General features: G+C 48.5%; 1 protein-coding gene across 1 annotated transcript; it reads left to right on the top strand.

Moving 5' to 3' along the window:
• Window positions 1–10,783: 10,783 nt before the first annotated feature.
• On the top strand, window positions 10,784–13,194 carry LOC132334992 (olfactory receptor 14A16-like). Its single transcript, XM_059861113.1, has 2 exons — window positions 10,784–11,716; window positions 13,144–13,194. The coding sequence occupies exons 1-2, from the start codon at window positions 10,799–10,801 to the stop codon at window positions 13,192–13,194; spliced, it is 969 nt and encodes a 322-aa protein (XP_059717096.1). The 5' UTR covers window positions 10,784–10,798.
• Window positions 13,195–13,478: the final 284 nt, after the last annotated feature.

Here is a 13,478-nt window from a genome sequence, read left to right on the forward strand (position 1 = left end):
TTTGCCCAGATTAAGCAAGAAATTGCTCATGCTGTTGCCCTTGGCCCAGTCAGGACGGGACCAGAGGTAAAGAACGTACTCTACTCTGCAGCTGGGAACCATGGTTTGTCCTGGAGCCTTTGGCAGAAGGTGCCTGGGGAGGCTCAAGGCCGACCACTGGGATTTTAGAGTCAAAGCTACAGAAGGTCCAAAGCCAACTACAGTCCCACAGAGAAAGAAATCTTGGCTGCCTGTGAAGGAGTTCAAGCTGCATCAGAGGTGATTGGCACAGAAACACAACTCCTCCAGGCACCCCGACTACCAGTGCTGGGCTGGATGTTTAAGAGAAAGGTTCCCACTACCCACCACGCCACTGATGCTACATGGAGTAAATGGATTGCTCTGATCACACAGCATGCCCATATTGGAAACCTGAATCACCCTGGGATTTTGGAGATAATTACAAACTGGCTGGAAGGTGAAAACTTTGATCTCACTGATGAAGAGGAACAAGAACCAGTGACACATGCTGAAGAAGCTCCACCATACAACCAACTGCCCCCAGAGGAAACACGCTACGCTCTTTTCACGGACAGTTCCTGTCGCATCGTAGGGATGAACCGGAAGTGGAAAGCAGCCGTATGGAGCCCCACACGACAGGTTGCACAAGCTACCAAAGGAGAAGGTGGATCGAGCCAACTTGCTGAACTCAAAGCTGTTCAGCTGGCCCTGGACATTGCTGAGAGAGAGAAATGGCCAAAGCTCTACCTTTACACTGATTCATGGATGGTAGCCAATGCTCTTTGGGGCTGGCTGGAAAGGTGGAAAGCGGCCAATTGGCAGCGTAGGGGAAAACCAATCTGGGCTGCTGATGAATGGAAAGATATTGCCACTCGGGGGGAGAAACTACCTGTGAAGGTCCGCCATGTAGATGTCCATGTCCCCAAGATTTGGGCTAATGAGCAACACCAAAACAATGAACAGGTAAATCAGGCAGCAAAAATAGAAGTGTCCAAGACAGACCTAGATTGGCAACACAAGGGGGAGCTGTTCATAGCTCGATGGGCCCATGATGCCTCAGGTCATAACAGCAGAGATGCACCTAGAGGTGGGCACGAGACTGAGGGGTGGATCTAACCATGGACAGTATTTCTCAGGTTATCCATGACTGTGAGACGTGTGCTGCCATCAAACAGGCCCAGCGGGTGAAGCCCCTATGGTATGGTGGGTGGTGGTCCAAGTACAAGTATGGGGAGGCCTGGCAGATTGACTACATCACACTGCCCCAGACACGCCAAGGCAAGCATCACGTGCTGACCATGGTGGAAGCCACCACTGGGTGGTTGGAGACCTACCCTGTGCCTCACGCCACTGCCCGGAAAACCATCCTGGGCCTGGAAAAGCAAATCCTGTGAAGACATAGCACCCCTGAGAGAATTGAGTCGGACAACGGGACTCATTTCAAGAATGGACTTATCAACACCTAGGCCAGGGAACATGGTATTGAATGGATATATCATATCTCCTCTCATGCACCAGCTGCAGGGAAAGTTGAACGGTGCAATGGACTGCTTAGGACTGCCCTGAAGGCACTTGGGGGAAGAACTTTTGGAAATTGGGAAATGAACTCAGCAAAAGCCACCTGGATGGTCAACACCTGAGGGTCCATCAATCAAGCTGGTCCTGCCCAGTCTGAACCCTTGCACACAGTGGATGGAGATAAAGTCCCTGTTGTACACATGAAAGGTATTTTAGGAAAGACTGTTTGGATTAATCCCACCTCAGGCAAAGACAAACCCATCTGTGGAATTGGTTTTGCTCAAGGACCTGGTTACACTTGATGGGTAATGCAGAAAGATGGAGAAAGCCGTTGTGTACCACAGAAAAATCTAGTCTTAAGAACTGAGAACTGTGTGTAAGGTTTCATTGTGATGCAGTTGGAAATAGAATAAGGGGTGGATAATGTCCTAGACTGCAAGGTAATGTGTGTTCTATTCCCATCTTTTAGAGGTAGGACAGTTATCTTTTGTAAATTGGGCAGTTTTTCTTTATCTCTTCCACACAAATCCTCCCTCTAGGGAGACATCTGCTGTTAATGGGCTAATGAATATCACTGCATGACTGATAACAGTTACATCATTCCATTGTGAGATGCTCCACCCAGAGAGAGGAGCCAAGCATTCCTACCTGGATAGAATCTGAGATTTTGGGACACCCCAACAGCATTTCAACTTTATTCCCAGAGGAGCAGCAGCCTTTTCCACTGGATTCCCAGAGGAGGAGCTGTCTTTTCCGCTGGATTCCCAGAGGAAGACCAGGCCCATCTACACAACCACTGGACCTTCAGAGGAAGACTACACCCTTTGACAGGATCACTGCTCCAACAGAACCACACCTGTCTGCAGGAAGACTGCAGGAGGACTGCAGCCACCATTTAAATTGCACTGCTGCCAACACCCTGACCCACAGGGTGTCAGGTCGTATTCTGACACTGTCAGTGTTGTTTTGTTTTACTGCATTGTTTCTTTTATTTTTTTTTTCCTTAATAAAGAACTGTTATTCCTGCTCCCATATCTGTACCTGAGAGCCCCCTCAATTTCAAAATGCTAACAATTCTGAGGGAGGGGATTTCATTTTCCATTTCAGGGGTGGCTCCTGCCTTCATAAGCAGACACTGGTCTTTTCAAACCAAGCCAAGGGGAAAGGTTCAAAGCCTCAGTTTTAATTCCCATAAAGTTTGAAGGAACAAATATATTAGGAACTGGGGATATTCTGTTAGTTCCAGATGCAAGCTGAAATTTATTAGGATGGGATTGACAGGTGCAGTTTGACATTGTAGAGCTCCCAGAGAAAGAAAAAATGGTAGTTAAGCTTTTCCAATTAAGGGAAGAAAATAAGGAGAAAATTCATGAGATTATGTCACCAAAACTAAAAAACTGAGGTAAATTAAACATCAAACCTTTAGTAATAAAGATAGTTAATGAAAACCATCCAGTTTGGATACGACAATATCCAGTCTCTCTGGAGGGGAGATGAGGACTACGGCCGGTGATCCAGGACCTACTTGAGGACAGGACCTTAGAACCATGTATGTCCCCCCATAATACACCCATATTACCAGTAAAGAAGTCAGATGGGACTTGCAGGCTTGTCCAAGATTTGAGAGAAGTGAACAAAGAACAGTGAATCCATACCCAGTTGTGCCTAATCCCTATATGCTACTGAGAAACTCTGGGGTCGGTTGTCTGTCTCTGCCCCCACACATGCTCAGGATGGTTCTTGCACGCTGGGCTTCAAAGGATGAGACTGGACGCTAGGTTTTTTCGGTCTTCAGAGTTGTTTATTATCTCTTATCTATAAAGTCCTTTCTCTGCCTGAAGGATCTGACCAGCACGGCAGCTAAAGGCACTCTGCCCACCCCCAAGGCAGCCGCATCTTTTATAACAAAAACTACGTATATCATATTTACCTTTTGTCCCCAATACCTATCATCTTCGTCACCAAGTACACCCTCACCCCAGACCAATCCACAAGTGCCAACACCACCCCAGAAGATGGAAGACAGGAAGAAGAAGGAAAAGCCTGGTGGCACACCCTGATTCCTCCATCTTGTCTCTACAACCCCCCTGTACCGAAACCCCAAAATTTGTAATTCACCCTATAATGATATCTTCCCTTCACCACTTACACCCGAGTGATTCTCGCAGGTTCCATTTCCTCATACATCGGTGGCACATCTCTAGATGGATCAAAATCAAGCCACCAAGTGCTTTTGGCAACATTCCAGGACTCCCGAGCCCCCCAAGGGTTCTCTCGGTAGCTCTGGACATCAGGAGTGATTTGCTGAGCTCCCACAAGAAACATCCCAGTGGTTCAGTGTGATAGACCTAAAAGATGCTTTTTAGGTGTGCCCACTGGCAGAGAAAAGTGGGATATATTTGCCTTTGAATGGGAGAACCCTGATTCTGGGAGGAAGCAACAGCTTCGGAGGACTGGATTACCCCAAGGGTTTTCCGAATCCCCAAATTTCTTTGGTCAAGCCCTAGGAGAAGGACTACAACTCTTCTCCATGAAATCTGAGATAAAGCTCATCCAATATGTAAATATTTTGCTTCTCTCAGGACAGGAAGAAAAAGAAGTTTGGGAATCCACCATAGTGTTGCTAAATTTTCTGTGGGACCAAGGACTTTGGGCATCTAAAAAGAAACTCCAATTTATAGAATGCGAAGTAAAATACCTAGGAGATGTGATTGGTCAAGGGAGCTGGTGGCTGAACCTGAACCCTGAGAGCAATATGGGGATAGTCTCACTCCCACGGCCAAAAACTAAGAGGGAAGTCAGGAGGCTTTTAGGCCTCTTGGGATATTGTAGGCTATGGATTGAAGGATACATGCAGGCCATCAGGTTCTTGTATGAAAAGTTAGTGAAGGAAGACATTAGGTGGGAAAAAGACAACAAACAAAATTTTGAAGCTTTAAAGCAAAAACTAGTCAGTGCACTGGCATGAAGTCTTCCTGCCTTAGATAAAGCTTTTTATGTTTGTAGATAAAGAAAAAGGGGTAGCACATGGAGTGTTAGCCCAGAACTGTGGAGGATCCAGGAAATCAGTGGACAATTTATCAAAACTGCTACACCCTGTCAGCCAGGGGTGGCCAACCTGCATTCAGACAGTGGCAGCAACTGCCGTACTTGTAGAGGAAAGCAAAAAATTAACCTTTGGGGGTAAATTGAAAGTATACAGCCCTCACTCAGAAATATCCTAAGCCAAAAGGCTGAGAAATGGCTCAGTGATTCCCAAGTGCTAAAGTACGAAGACATCTTAAGAGAAAATGGTTTAGAACTTATCGTGAGTAACCAACTCAACCCTGCCCAGTTTTTGTATGGAGAACCAGATGAGGAACTAATACAAAATTGCCTAGAGGTTATAGACTATCAAACTAAAGTAAGACAGGACCTAACAGATCAACCACTCCAAGGTGGGAAACAATTGTACATCAATGGATCTTCACAGGTAATAAAGGGGCACAGGGTATCGAGATACGCTGTAGTGGATGAAGGGTTGGTAGCCACAGAAAAGAGAAAATTACCTTCCAACTGGTCAGCCTGGCGTTTGAGTTCTAAGCCCTAAAAAGAGCTCTGGAAATATTAGCACATAAAAGGGGAACAATATATACAGACTGAAAAGACGCTTTTATAGTAGTGCATACCTCTGGAAAAATTTGAGAAGAGAGGGGGCTATTCAATTCAAAGGGAAAGGGACTGATTCACTAAAAATTTCTTTTAGAAGAGTTAGAAACCTTAAAATTACCAGAGGAAGTAGCAGTGGTGTATGTTAAAAGACATAAAAAGAGGGCTGCTAAAGAGGCATGAGAGAATAACTTCGCGGATTTAGAGGTTAAAAATGCAACTGAATCAGAGACAGAAAAACAAACAATAGTATTAACCCCCATGAGAGAAATGCAAAAAGTCCGCGTATTCAGTGGGACAGAAGAGGAAGAACTCCTTAAAATAGGAGCCAAGAAAGATAACAAAGGGAAGTGGAGATTGGCAGATAGGAGGCAAACGTTGAATAAACCCTTTGCCAGGAAAATGCTAGAAGGCATGCATGAAACAGCACCGTGGGGTACTCAAGCTCTAAGTGATCCATTTCCAAGGGATTGGGAATGCAAAGGAATTTTCAGAAGAGCTAAGCAAGTAACTGAACAGTGTGTGAAATGTCAACAAGTATATATGAAAATCATGAAGAAAACACCCAGAAGAGGAGGAGAGCTAGCCTTATGGCCCATCCAAAACATCCAAACAGACTTTATCAAGCTTCCCCATGTACAACAGTAAAAGTTTTGCCAATGACAGTAGATCACATGACTCATTGGGTAGAGGTGGTACCCACTGTGAAAGCCAATGCTAACATTGTGAGTAAAACCCGTCTAGAATCAATCATTCCCTGATATGGGATGGCAAACAGGATTGATTCAGACCGGGGAAAAGGTATCACATCTAAGATATTGCAGAAAGTTGTTCAGGCCTTCAGAGTAAAATGGGAATTACACACTCCATGCATCCACAGAGTTCCGGTCATGTTGAGAGAACGAATAAAAGAGCTCTAGTTAAGCTAATGATTGAAACTCCAATGTCATGGATAAAATGTCTCCCTTTCTCCTTATTAAGAATTAGAACCCAACCCCAGTCAGATCTGGGGGTGTCACCCTATGAAATGATGTTTGGGTTGCCCATCCTGACCTCACCCCAGAGGGTTGCCACCTCTGAGGAAGGGGAAGCCAATGCCAAGAAATAAGTTATGTCTATAGCACAAACCTTAGAAGGGCTAAGACATAAAGGGGCAATTCCTCTAATGACCACCCTGGATTTCAGAATCCATTATAATCCCCAGAATTGGGTGACGATCAAGCCATGGAGAGATCAGCCTCTAGCTCCTCAGTGGGAAGGTCCCTTTCAGGTACTGCTCACCACCGAATCGGCCGTGCTAACTGCAGAGCGGGGATGGACTCATGGCAACAGAGCCAAAGGCCCAGTAGAAGAACCCAAAGAGTGGACTATAACATCCAAGCTGGGTGAAACGAGATTGACTCTCAAGCAGAGACTGAAAGACAACCAGAAAAACACCAAGATGCCCAAAAAGTAGAGTTAAGCTTCCATCAACCAGCTCGAGAACTGTCTTCTGTTTTCATGGGTGAGAATTACCAGCACCTGTTGAGGGGAAGTACACAAGGGACTGTAAAAGGTAATGGGAAAGCTTCTTCAAGAAAATAAGACAATGGAAGGTGGACAAGACCAGGTTGGTCCCTTTGTTTGCTACCATGAAGGCTCCATAGCCCTGCTGTGGGTAGCAACCCCGTAGGCATGGTAAGGTAGGGACAAAAGGCCAGACCAGACCTCTGACATTCCTCAGTTGTCTTTTAATTCAACAGGGACTGGAGGGCAGGACCGAGTTGGGCTCTGTGCTCACCCCTAAGATACACTGACTATGGGTAGCAGCCACATAGGCACGGTAGGTGGGAGTCAAAGCCATACTGGACCTCTGTGATGCCCTTTTGTCCATTCCAAATAAGTGTGTCCAAGGAAAACCTGAGATTTTTTTTCTCCTATTCCCACTGTCCTTGCCCACATCAACAAATGCTGGTATGACTCATTCAAGAGAGAGAGAAAATTTTTTACTTAATTGTTTGAACTAAATACTTATAGAAAAAGAAAAGGGGGGTTTGTTATAGGTGAGTAATCCTATGGTTGACTCTCACAATTAAGGGGTGAATATTAAATAGATGTTAAGAGAAGTTCTGTAGATGTAGAGTTATCCTTTCCCTCCCCCTTGCATTGTTCTCACGGGATGGCCTCAGTAGTGGGGGCATTTGGCAGGGTTGGCTTGTTACTAAGGCAGCACCTGACCTCCAATCAAGGTGTAAGAAAGGGATCTCCACCACTGGACAGAGAAGAAGGAGCTGATTGACAAGCCTTTGGGAGGGGCTAGAGGTATAAAAGACTGAACATCCATATTGTAGATAAGAACATGGTGACTGATTCCTTTGCTCCCTGTGCTCTGTTCTTTTCTTAATTCAGTCTCCTGTTGTATTTTGATAAGGTCTAATGAAGCATTTGAATTTTTGAAAGTAAGAATCATTTCTCACATGGGGTTGGGGAATGTGGGGCAAGGCTGTCTACACTGGGTGAGCTCCAAGGTACAACTTCACTGACCTGGCCAGACCTCCTTAGGAGAGACCCTGGATCAATATCAATCACAGAATGCTGCAATCACCTCTTGTATAAGAGGAAGAGCAGTAAAAGACACCCTTTAAGAGAGGAATACATATTTCTTAATTCGTTAAAATATTTCTCCATAACTCTAAAGGAGATGTTCCTGATGAATTGCATAAGAGCAGAGGGAAATCAAGGCAGAGTCATGGTTTGTCAGGACTTGTTTGATCCTACTGAGTGCCGTGGTGCATTTGGAGCTGAGCCCTTGAACCTCAGGGCCTGAGAAGAGATTGCACAAACCTTTCCAGGAGTTCAAGTCAGAAGAAAACACCCAAAGTGTCTCAAGGCATGAATGGGTCCCACTGAGGTCCATCCCCAACACAGGCTTCTCATGGACTTCTTGGAAGAAAGAACTGCAGGCCAGGATGGCCTCCACATATTCAGTGTGGAAATAAAAATCCAAAGTATCCTAAAAAACCTTGACTATCTCAAAGCATTAATGAGCCCCACTGAGTGTCAGTACAAAGGTCTCCAAGGGACTTGTTAAGGCAGATAATTGGGGCCATGATTGCACAAACCTCTCACAAAGTCTGTATCAAACGGGAAACACCAAGTACCTTCAAATAACTGAAGTACCTTGAAGCATTAATGAGCCCCAATGAGTGTTGTTACTGACAAAGCCTCTCCAGGGACTAATTACAGCAGGTAATTGGAGGCCATGATTGCAGAAATCTCTCAGAGACCTCAAGCAAAAGCCAAACCCAAAGTCCTTTGAAAAACCTGCAGTCCCTGGGAGCATTGAGGAGCCCCCAGGGCCATTGCTGAGCAAGGCTCCCCAGGGACTCCTTCCAGCAGATCCTTGAGGCCACTGGGATGTGGGCTAGGGGGGGATGCTGAGGGCAGGCCAAGGGGCTGACAGTGCCCAGCCTGGCTGGGGCTGTGCCAGGAGGCCCCAGTGCCTCAGGACAAGGTGTCTCCTCCCAGCCCTTGGTGGCACAGACCCTGCTGTGGCTCAGGGCACCAAGACTTGGCTTCTCTTTGTCCCCACCTGTCATCACTGCCTCCAGTTCTCTGCTCTGCCTGGGGCCTGGGGACACTTTCTCAGTTGTGTCCCTCAGTGGGACCCATTAAAAGTCCAAGAAACTTTGGAGTTGGTTTCTGACTTGGAGTTCTTGAGAGGTTTCTTCAGCTGCCTCTCAGGGACTGATGTGCAGGGCCTGAGCACAAAGCCCCAGAGGGTCATTAAAGTCTTTGTGCTGTGTCTGTGCAGCTGCTGAGCTGGGCTGGGCTCCTGGCACAGAGGGTGATCCTGGTAACCAAGAAGAGCTTCAAAAGCACATTTCTCTTGATGAGCAGCTCCTGTGCACAGCCCAGCAGGGCTGGGGCACTGCCTGCAGCCACCCTGGGCACAGCACAGAGGCACAGAGAGCTTCAATCAGTCAGGGCTGGGAAGGTGCTGAGAAGTGCCTGGGCCACAATCACTGCCAGCCCTTGGCACAGGAACCTCTGGCTGCAGGACAATGCAGCTGCAGCTCCTGCAGTGATCTCCTAAAGCTGGAACATCCCAATGCCTACAGACTCGGTGAGTGCAACTCTGGGTATTTCTGGTGCAGGGGATGTGAAATGCTCATGAAGCTCTGACATGGTGAGGGGTTCTGGTCAGTCATAGAATATCTCCATGAGAAGGATTTTGATAAAAAAGAGGAAATTTCGTAAGGCTTTATATTCAGTTTCATAATGTTATGGAATTGCAGGGAGAAGGAATAAATATGAAAGGTTCGTTAGGAAGTAATAATGATGAATTTTGACAACAGCCTGAGAGATCTGAACTGTTACTTTAAGTGATCCATAGGTTCACAGGAGATCCCTAATGTGTTTTCAGCCACTCTGCCTTTGGACAGCAGCAGCATCACCTTTGCTGGACCCATCGTGCTCAGTCTGAGCTGTCCTTTCTCCAAGCTGCAAACAGAACCTGCCCCCAGCCAGTGCCCTGCAAACAGGCAGGGTTCTGTAGGGCCAAGGAGAGTGCACAGAGATTTGGGGTCTGTGAGTGCTGGCACGGAGAGATCAGGCACAGGGAAACACCTGCAGGAGGAAAATCTCCAGGAAGCAGAGAGAAGATCAGGAAATGACAAGAAACAAAACCCAGAAATGCTGTGGCAGGGAGAGTTTAGAGATGTCCACAGGATCCCCTGCAGTGCAGCCCCTCCCTCTGAACAAGCCCCCTCCCTCCTGTGCCCCCAGCCAAGCCTCTGCCCTCAGGGCCGGGGCTCCAAGGTGTGCAGCCCCTCCTGTGCAGGCAGAGCTGCAGCAGAGCCATGGGGCAGCTCTGCAGCCCCGGGCCCAGTTCCCTCTGCAGGGCACAGGGCTGGGAGCAGCTGCCCAGCCCTGGGGGCTCTGGCAGGGGGCACAGCTGGCTCAGGGTGATGCTGTCCCCAGTGCCTGGCTCTGGGCAATGCTGTCAGTGCAGCCAGGGAAGGAGCTGCATCTCCCTCAATCCAATGCCATCATAAGGGCACTTGGAAGTCTCCCTGAGATTTCAGTCCAAGCTGGGAGCTTCAATCCAGGATGCAAACCTGTCCTAGAGCATCTCTGAATTATTAGATTGATAGGGAAAGGCAGAGGTGTTATGACAGTAAAAATGCTGCTGGGTTGGTGAAATGAGCAATGTGAGTCCTTAACTACAAATGAGGAGCTGGGCTGTAGGGGTTACATCTGCTTTCAGCAGTACCTGGGTGGTTTGTAAGAAAAAACTTTGCAGTGTGAACATCCTCCATTTGGAAAAGTGAAAGCCCAGAGAAACTCCAAACTGAATCAAGTGACAGACCATCTGCCCCCAGTCTTCACTCACCCCCTTGCGTCAGGGAACTCACTCTGTTCTACCAGAGGGAAGCAGAAATGCTCAGGGTTTCTCCTATCCAAAAACAGCAGGAGCAACATGGGGCAATATTATAAAGAAAACCTCAGAACTCTTAAACACAGAAGCACGTTCATGTGTGTTACAGAGCAGGGTGTATGGGAATTGGTTTTTATTTTGGTTTCAGGTAACTCCGCCAATTCCTCACTGTCCTTTTCTCCATCAACAGGTCCCAATAACCAGCCCCAGCAAATGTCCAACAGCAGCTCCATCAGCCACTTCCTCCTGCTGGCGTTGGCAGACACGCGGCAGCTGCAGCTCCTGCACTTCTGCCTCTTGCTGGCCATCTCCCTGGCTGCCCTCCTGGGCAACGGCCTCATCATCAGCGCCGTAGCCTGCGGCCACCACCTGCACACGCCCATGTTCTTCTTCCTGCTCAACCTGGCCCTCGCTGACCTGGGCTGCATCTGCACCACTGTCCCCAAAGCCATGCACAATTCCCTCTGGGACACCAGGACCATCTCCTACACAGGCTGTGCTGCACAGGTCTTTTTTTTCCTGTTCTTCATCACAGCAGAGTTTTATTTGCTGACCATCATGTGCTATGACCGCTACGTGTCCATCTGCAAACCCCTGCACTACGGGACCCTCCTGGGCAGCAGAGCTTGTGCCCACATGGCAGCAGCTGCCTGGGCCAGTGCCTTTCTCTATTCACTGCTGCACACAGCCAATACATTTTCCCTGCCCCTGTGCCATGGCAATGCCCTGGGCCAGTTCTTCTGTGAAATCCCCCAGATCCTCAAGCTCTCCTGCTCCAAATCCTCTCTCCGGGAACTTGGGCTCATCACAGTGAGTGTCTGTTTAGGACTCGGTTGTTTTTTGTTCATTGTTTTCTCCTATGTGCAGATCTTCAGGACCGTGCTGAGGATCCCCTCTGAGCAGGGACGGCACAAAGCCTTTTCCACCTGCCTCCCTCACCTGGCCGTGGTCTCCCTGTTCCTCAGCACTGTCATGCTTGCCTACCTGAAGCCCCCCTCCATGTCTTCCCCATCCCTGGATCTGTCACTGTCAGTTCTGTACTCGGTGGTGCCTCCAACCCTGAACCCCCTCATCTACAGCCTGAGGAACCAGGAGCTCAAGGCTGCAGTGTGGAGACTGATGACTGGACACTTTCCGGGACATTAAACTGCTGGCCAGTGTCTGCAAGTCACTTGTAATAAAAGTCATCTTTGATACTTCTTGTTGGTTTCATTTTGGAGGTTCTTTTCCATTGTTTGACATTTTAAATCTTGTCCAGAAAGAAATGTCATTGTTTGTGCCATTTCTCATTTTGTTTCTCTCCACCTTCCCTGTGGCCACAGACTGTGTCAATAAGGGGCTGCACTCTTGGTGGCTATAAAGGAACTAAAGGATCTCCCAGCAAGGATTCTTGCAGAGATGCCCTTTTGTTGCCTTCTCTGGAGCTGCAGCAGCAACGTCTGTGTGCAGAGCTGAGGGCAGGTTAGTGCTGGCACAGCAGCTCTGTTCCTCCTGGCCACACCATTCCTGATCCAAGCCAGGAGCCATTGGCCTTCTTGGCCACCTGGGCACACTGCTGGCTCATGTGTGGCCTGCTGTCCATCAGCCCCTGCAGGTCCCTTTCTGCCTGGCTGCTGTCCAGCCACTCTGTCCCCAGCCTGTGGCACTGGGGCCAAATTGCAGGGCCTGGCCCTTGGACTTGTTAAACTTCACCTTTTTGGATTCATCCCCTTGATCCAGCCTTTCCAGGTCCCTGTGCAGAGGCCTCCTACTCTCCAGCAGATCAAAACTCACACCCAGCCTGTGTCATCTGCAAAGATGTCCTTGGTTCCATGGGGCCCCTCAGTGTCACAATGGCCTCTTGGTCACACCAGGCCCTGCACTGTCACCCTGGTCTTCTTGGTTCCATGTGTCCATGCAGAGCCACAATGGTCTCCTTGGTTCCATGGGCTTCACAGTGGCACAATGTTCTCTTTGGTGCTGCAGTTTCACAGTGGCCCCTTGGTTCCATGGTCCCCCAGGGTGTCACAATGGCCCCATGGTCACATGAGGTCCCACACTGTCACCATGCTCTCTGTGGTTCCACAAGTCCCCTCAGTGTCACAATGGACTCCTTGTTTCCACAAGGCCACACAGTGTCACAACGTTCTTCCACATTCTTTGAGGCCCCATAGTGTCACAGTGGCCCCTTGGTTACACAGGATCCTGCAGTGTCACAATGTCCCCTTGGTTCCACGAGGCCCTGCAGTGTCACAAAGATTACTTGGTTCCACTGGGCCCTGGAGTCTCCCAATGGTCTCCTTGGTTTCGAGTGTCAAAATGGTGAAACCCCTTGGTTACACAAGGCCCTGCAGTGTCACAGTGGCCTCTGTAGTTCCACAAGGACCCAGAGTGTCACGGTGCACTCCCTGGCTCCATTTGGCCCCGCAGCACCACAATGCACCCCTGGTTCTATGGGGATACACAGCGTCACCATGATTCCCTTAGTTACACAAAACCCCACAGTGTCACAATGGCCCCAGAGTGTCCCAATCATCAGAGAATGACAGAATCAAATAGGCTGAAAAAAAATCTTTCAGATCATCAAGTCCAACCAATGCCCCAATACTACCTTGTCACCCAGACCTTGACACTAAGTGCCACTGGAGAGGGACAGTGACTCTGCCACCTCCCTCCTGGCCAGCCCATTCCAAAGCCCACTCACCCTTTCAGTGAAGAACTTCCTCCTGTTGTCCAGCCCAAACCTCCCCTGGTGCAGCTTAAGGCTGTGTCTTCTTTTCCTGCCCTCCAGCACATCCACACTCACACCCAGCCTGGTGTCATCTGCAAATTTGTGAATGGTGGACTGGATCCCCTCAGCCAGATCATCAGTGAAGATGTTAAACAGGACTGGGCCCAACACAGATCCCTGGGG

This window comes from Haemorhous mexicanus, chromosome 16 (genome assembly GCF_027477595.1).
Source record: "Haemorhous mexicanus isolate bHaeMex1 chromosome 16, bHaeMex1.pri, whole genome shotgun sequence".
Classification (NCBI taxonomy): domain Eukaryota; kingdom Metazoa; phylum Chordata; class Aves; order Passeriformes; family Fringillidae; genus Haemorhous; species Haemorhous mexicanus.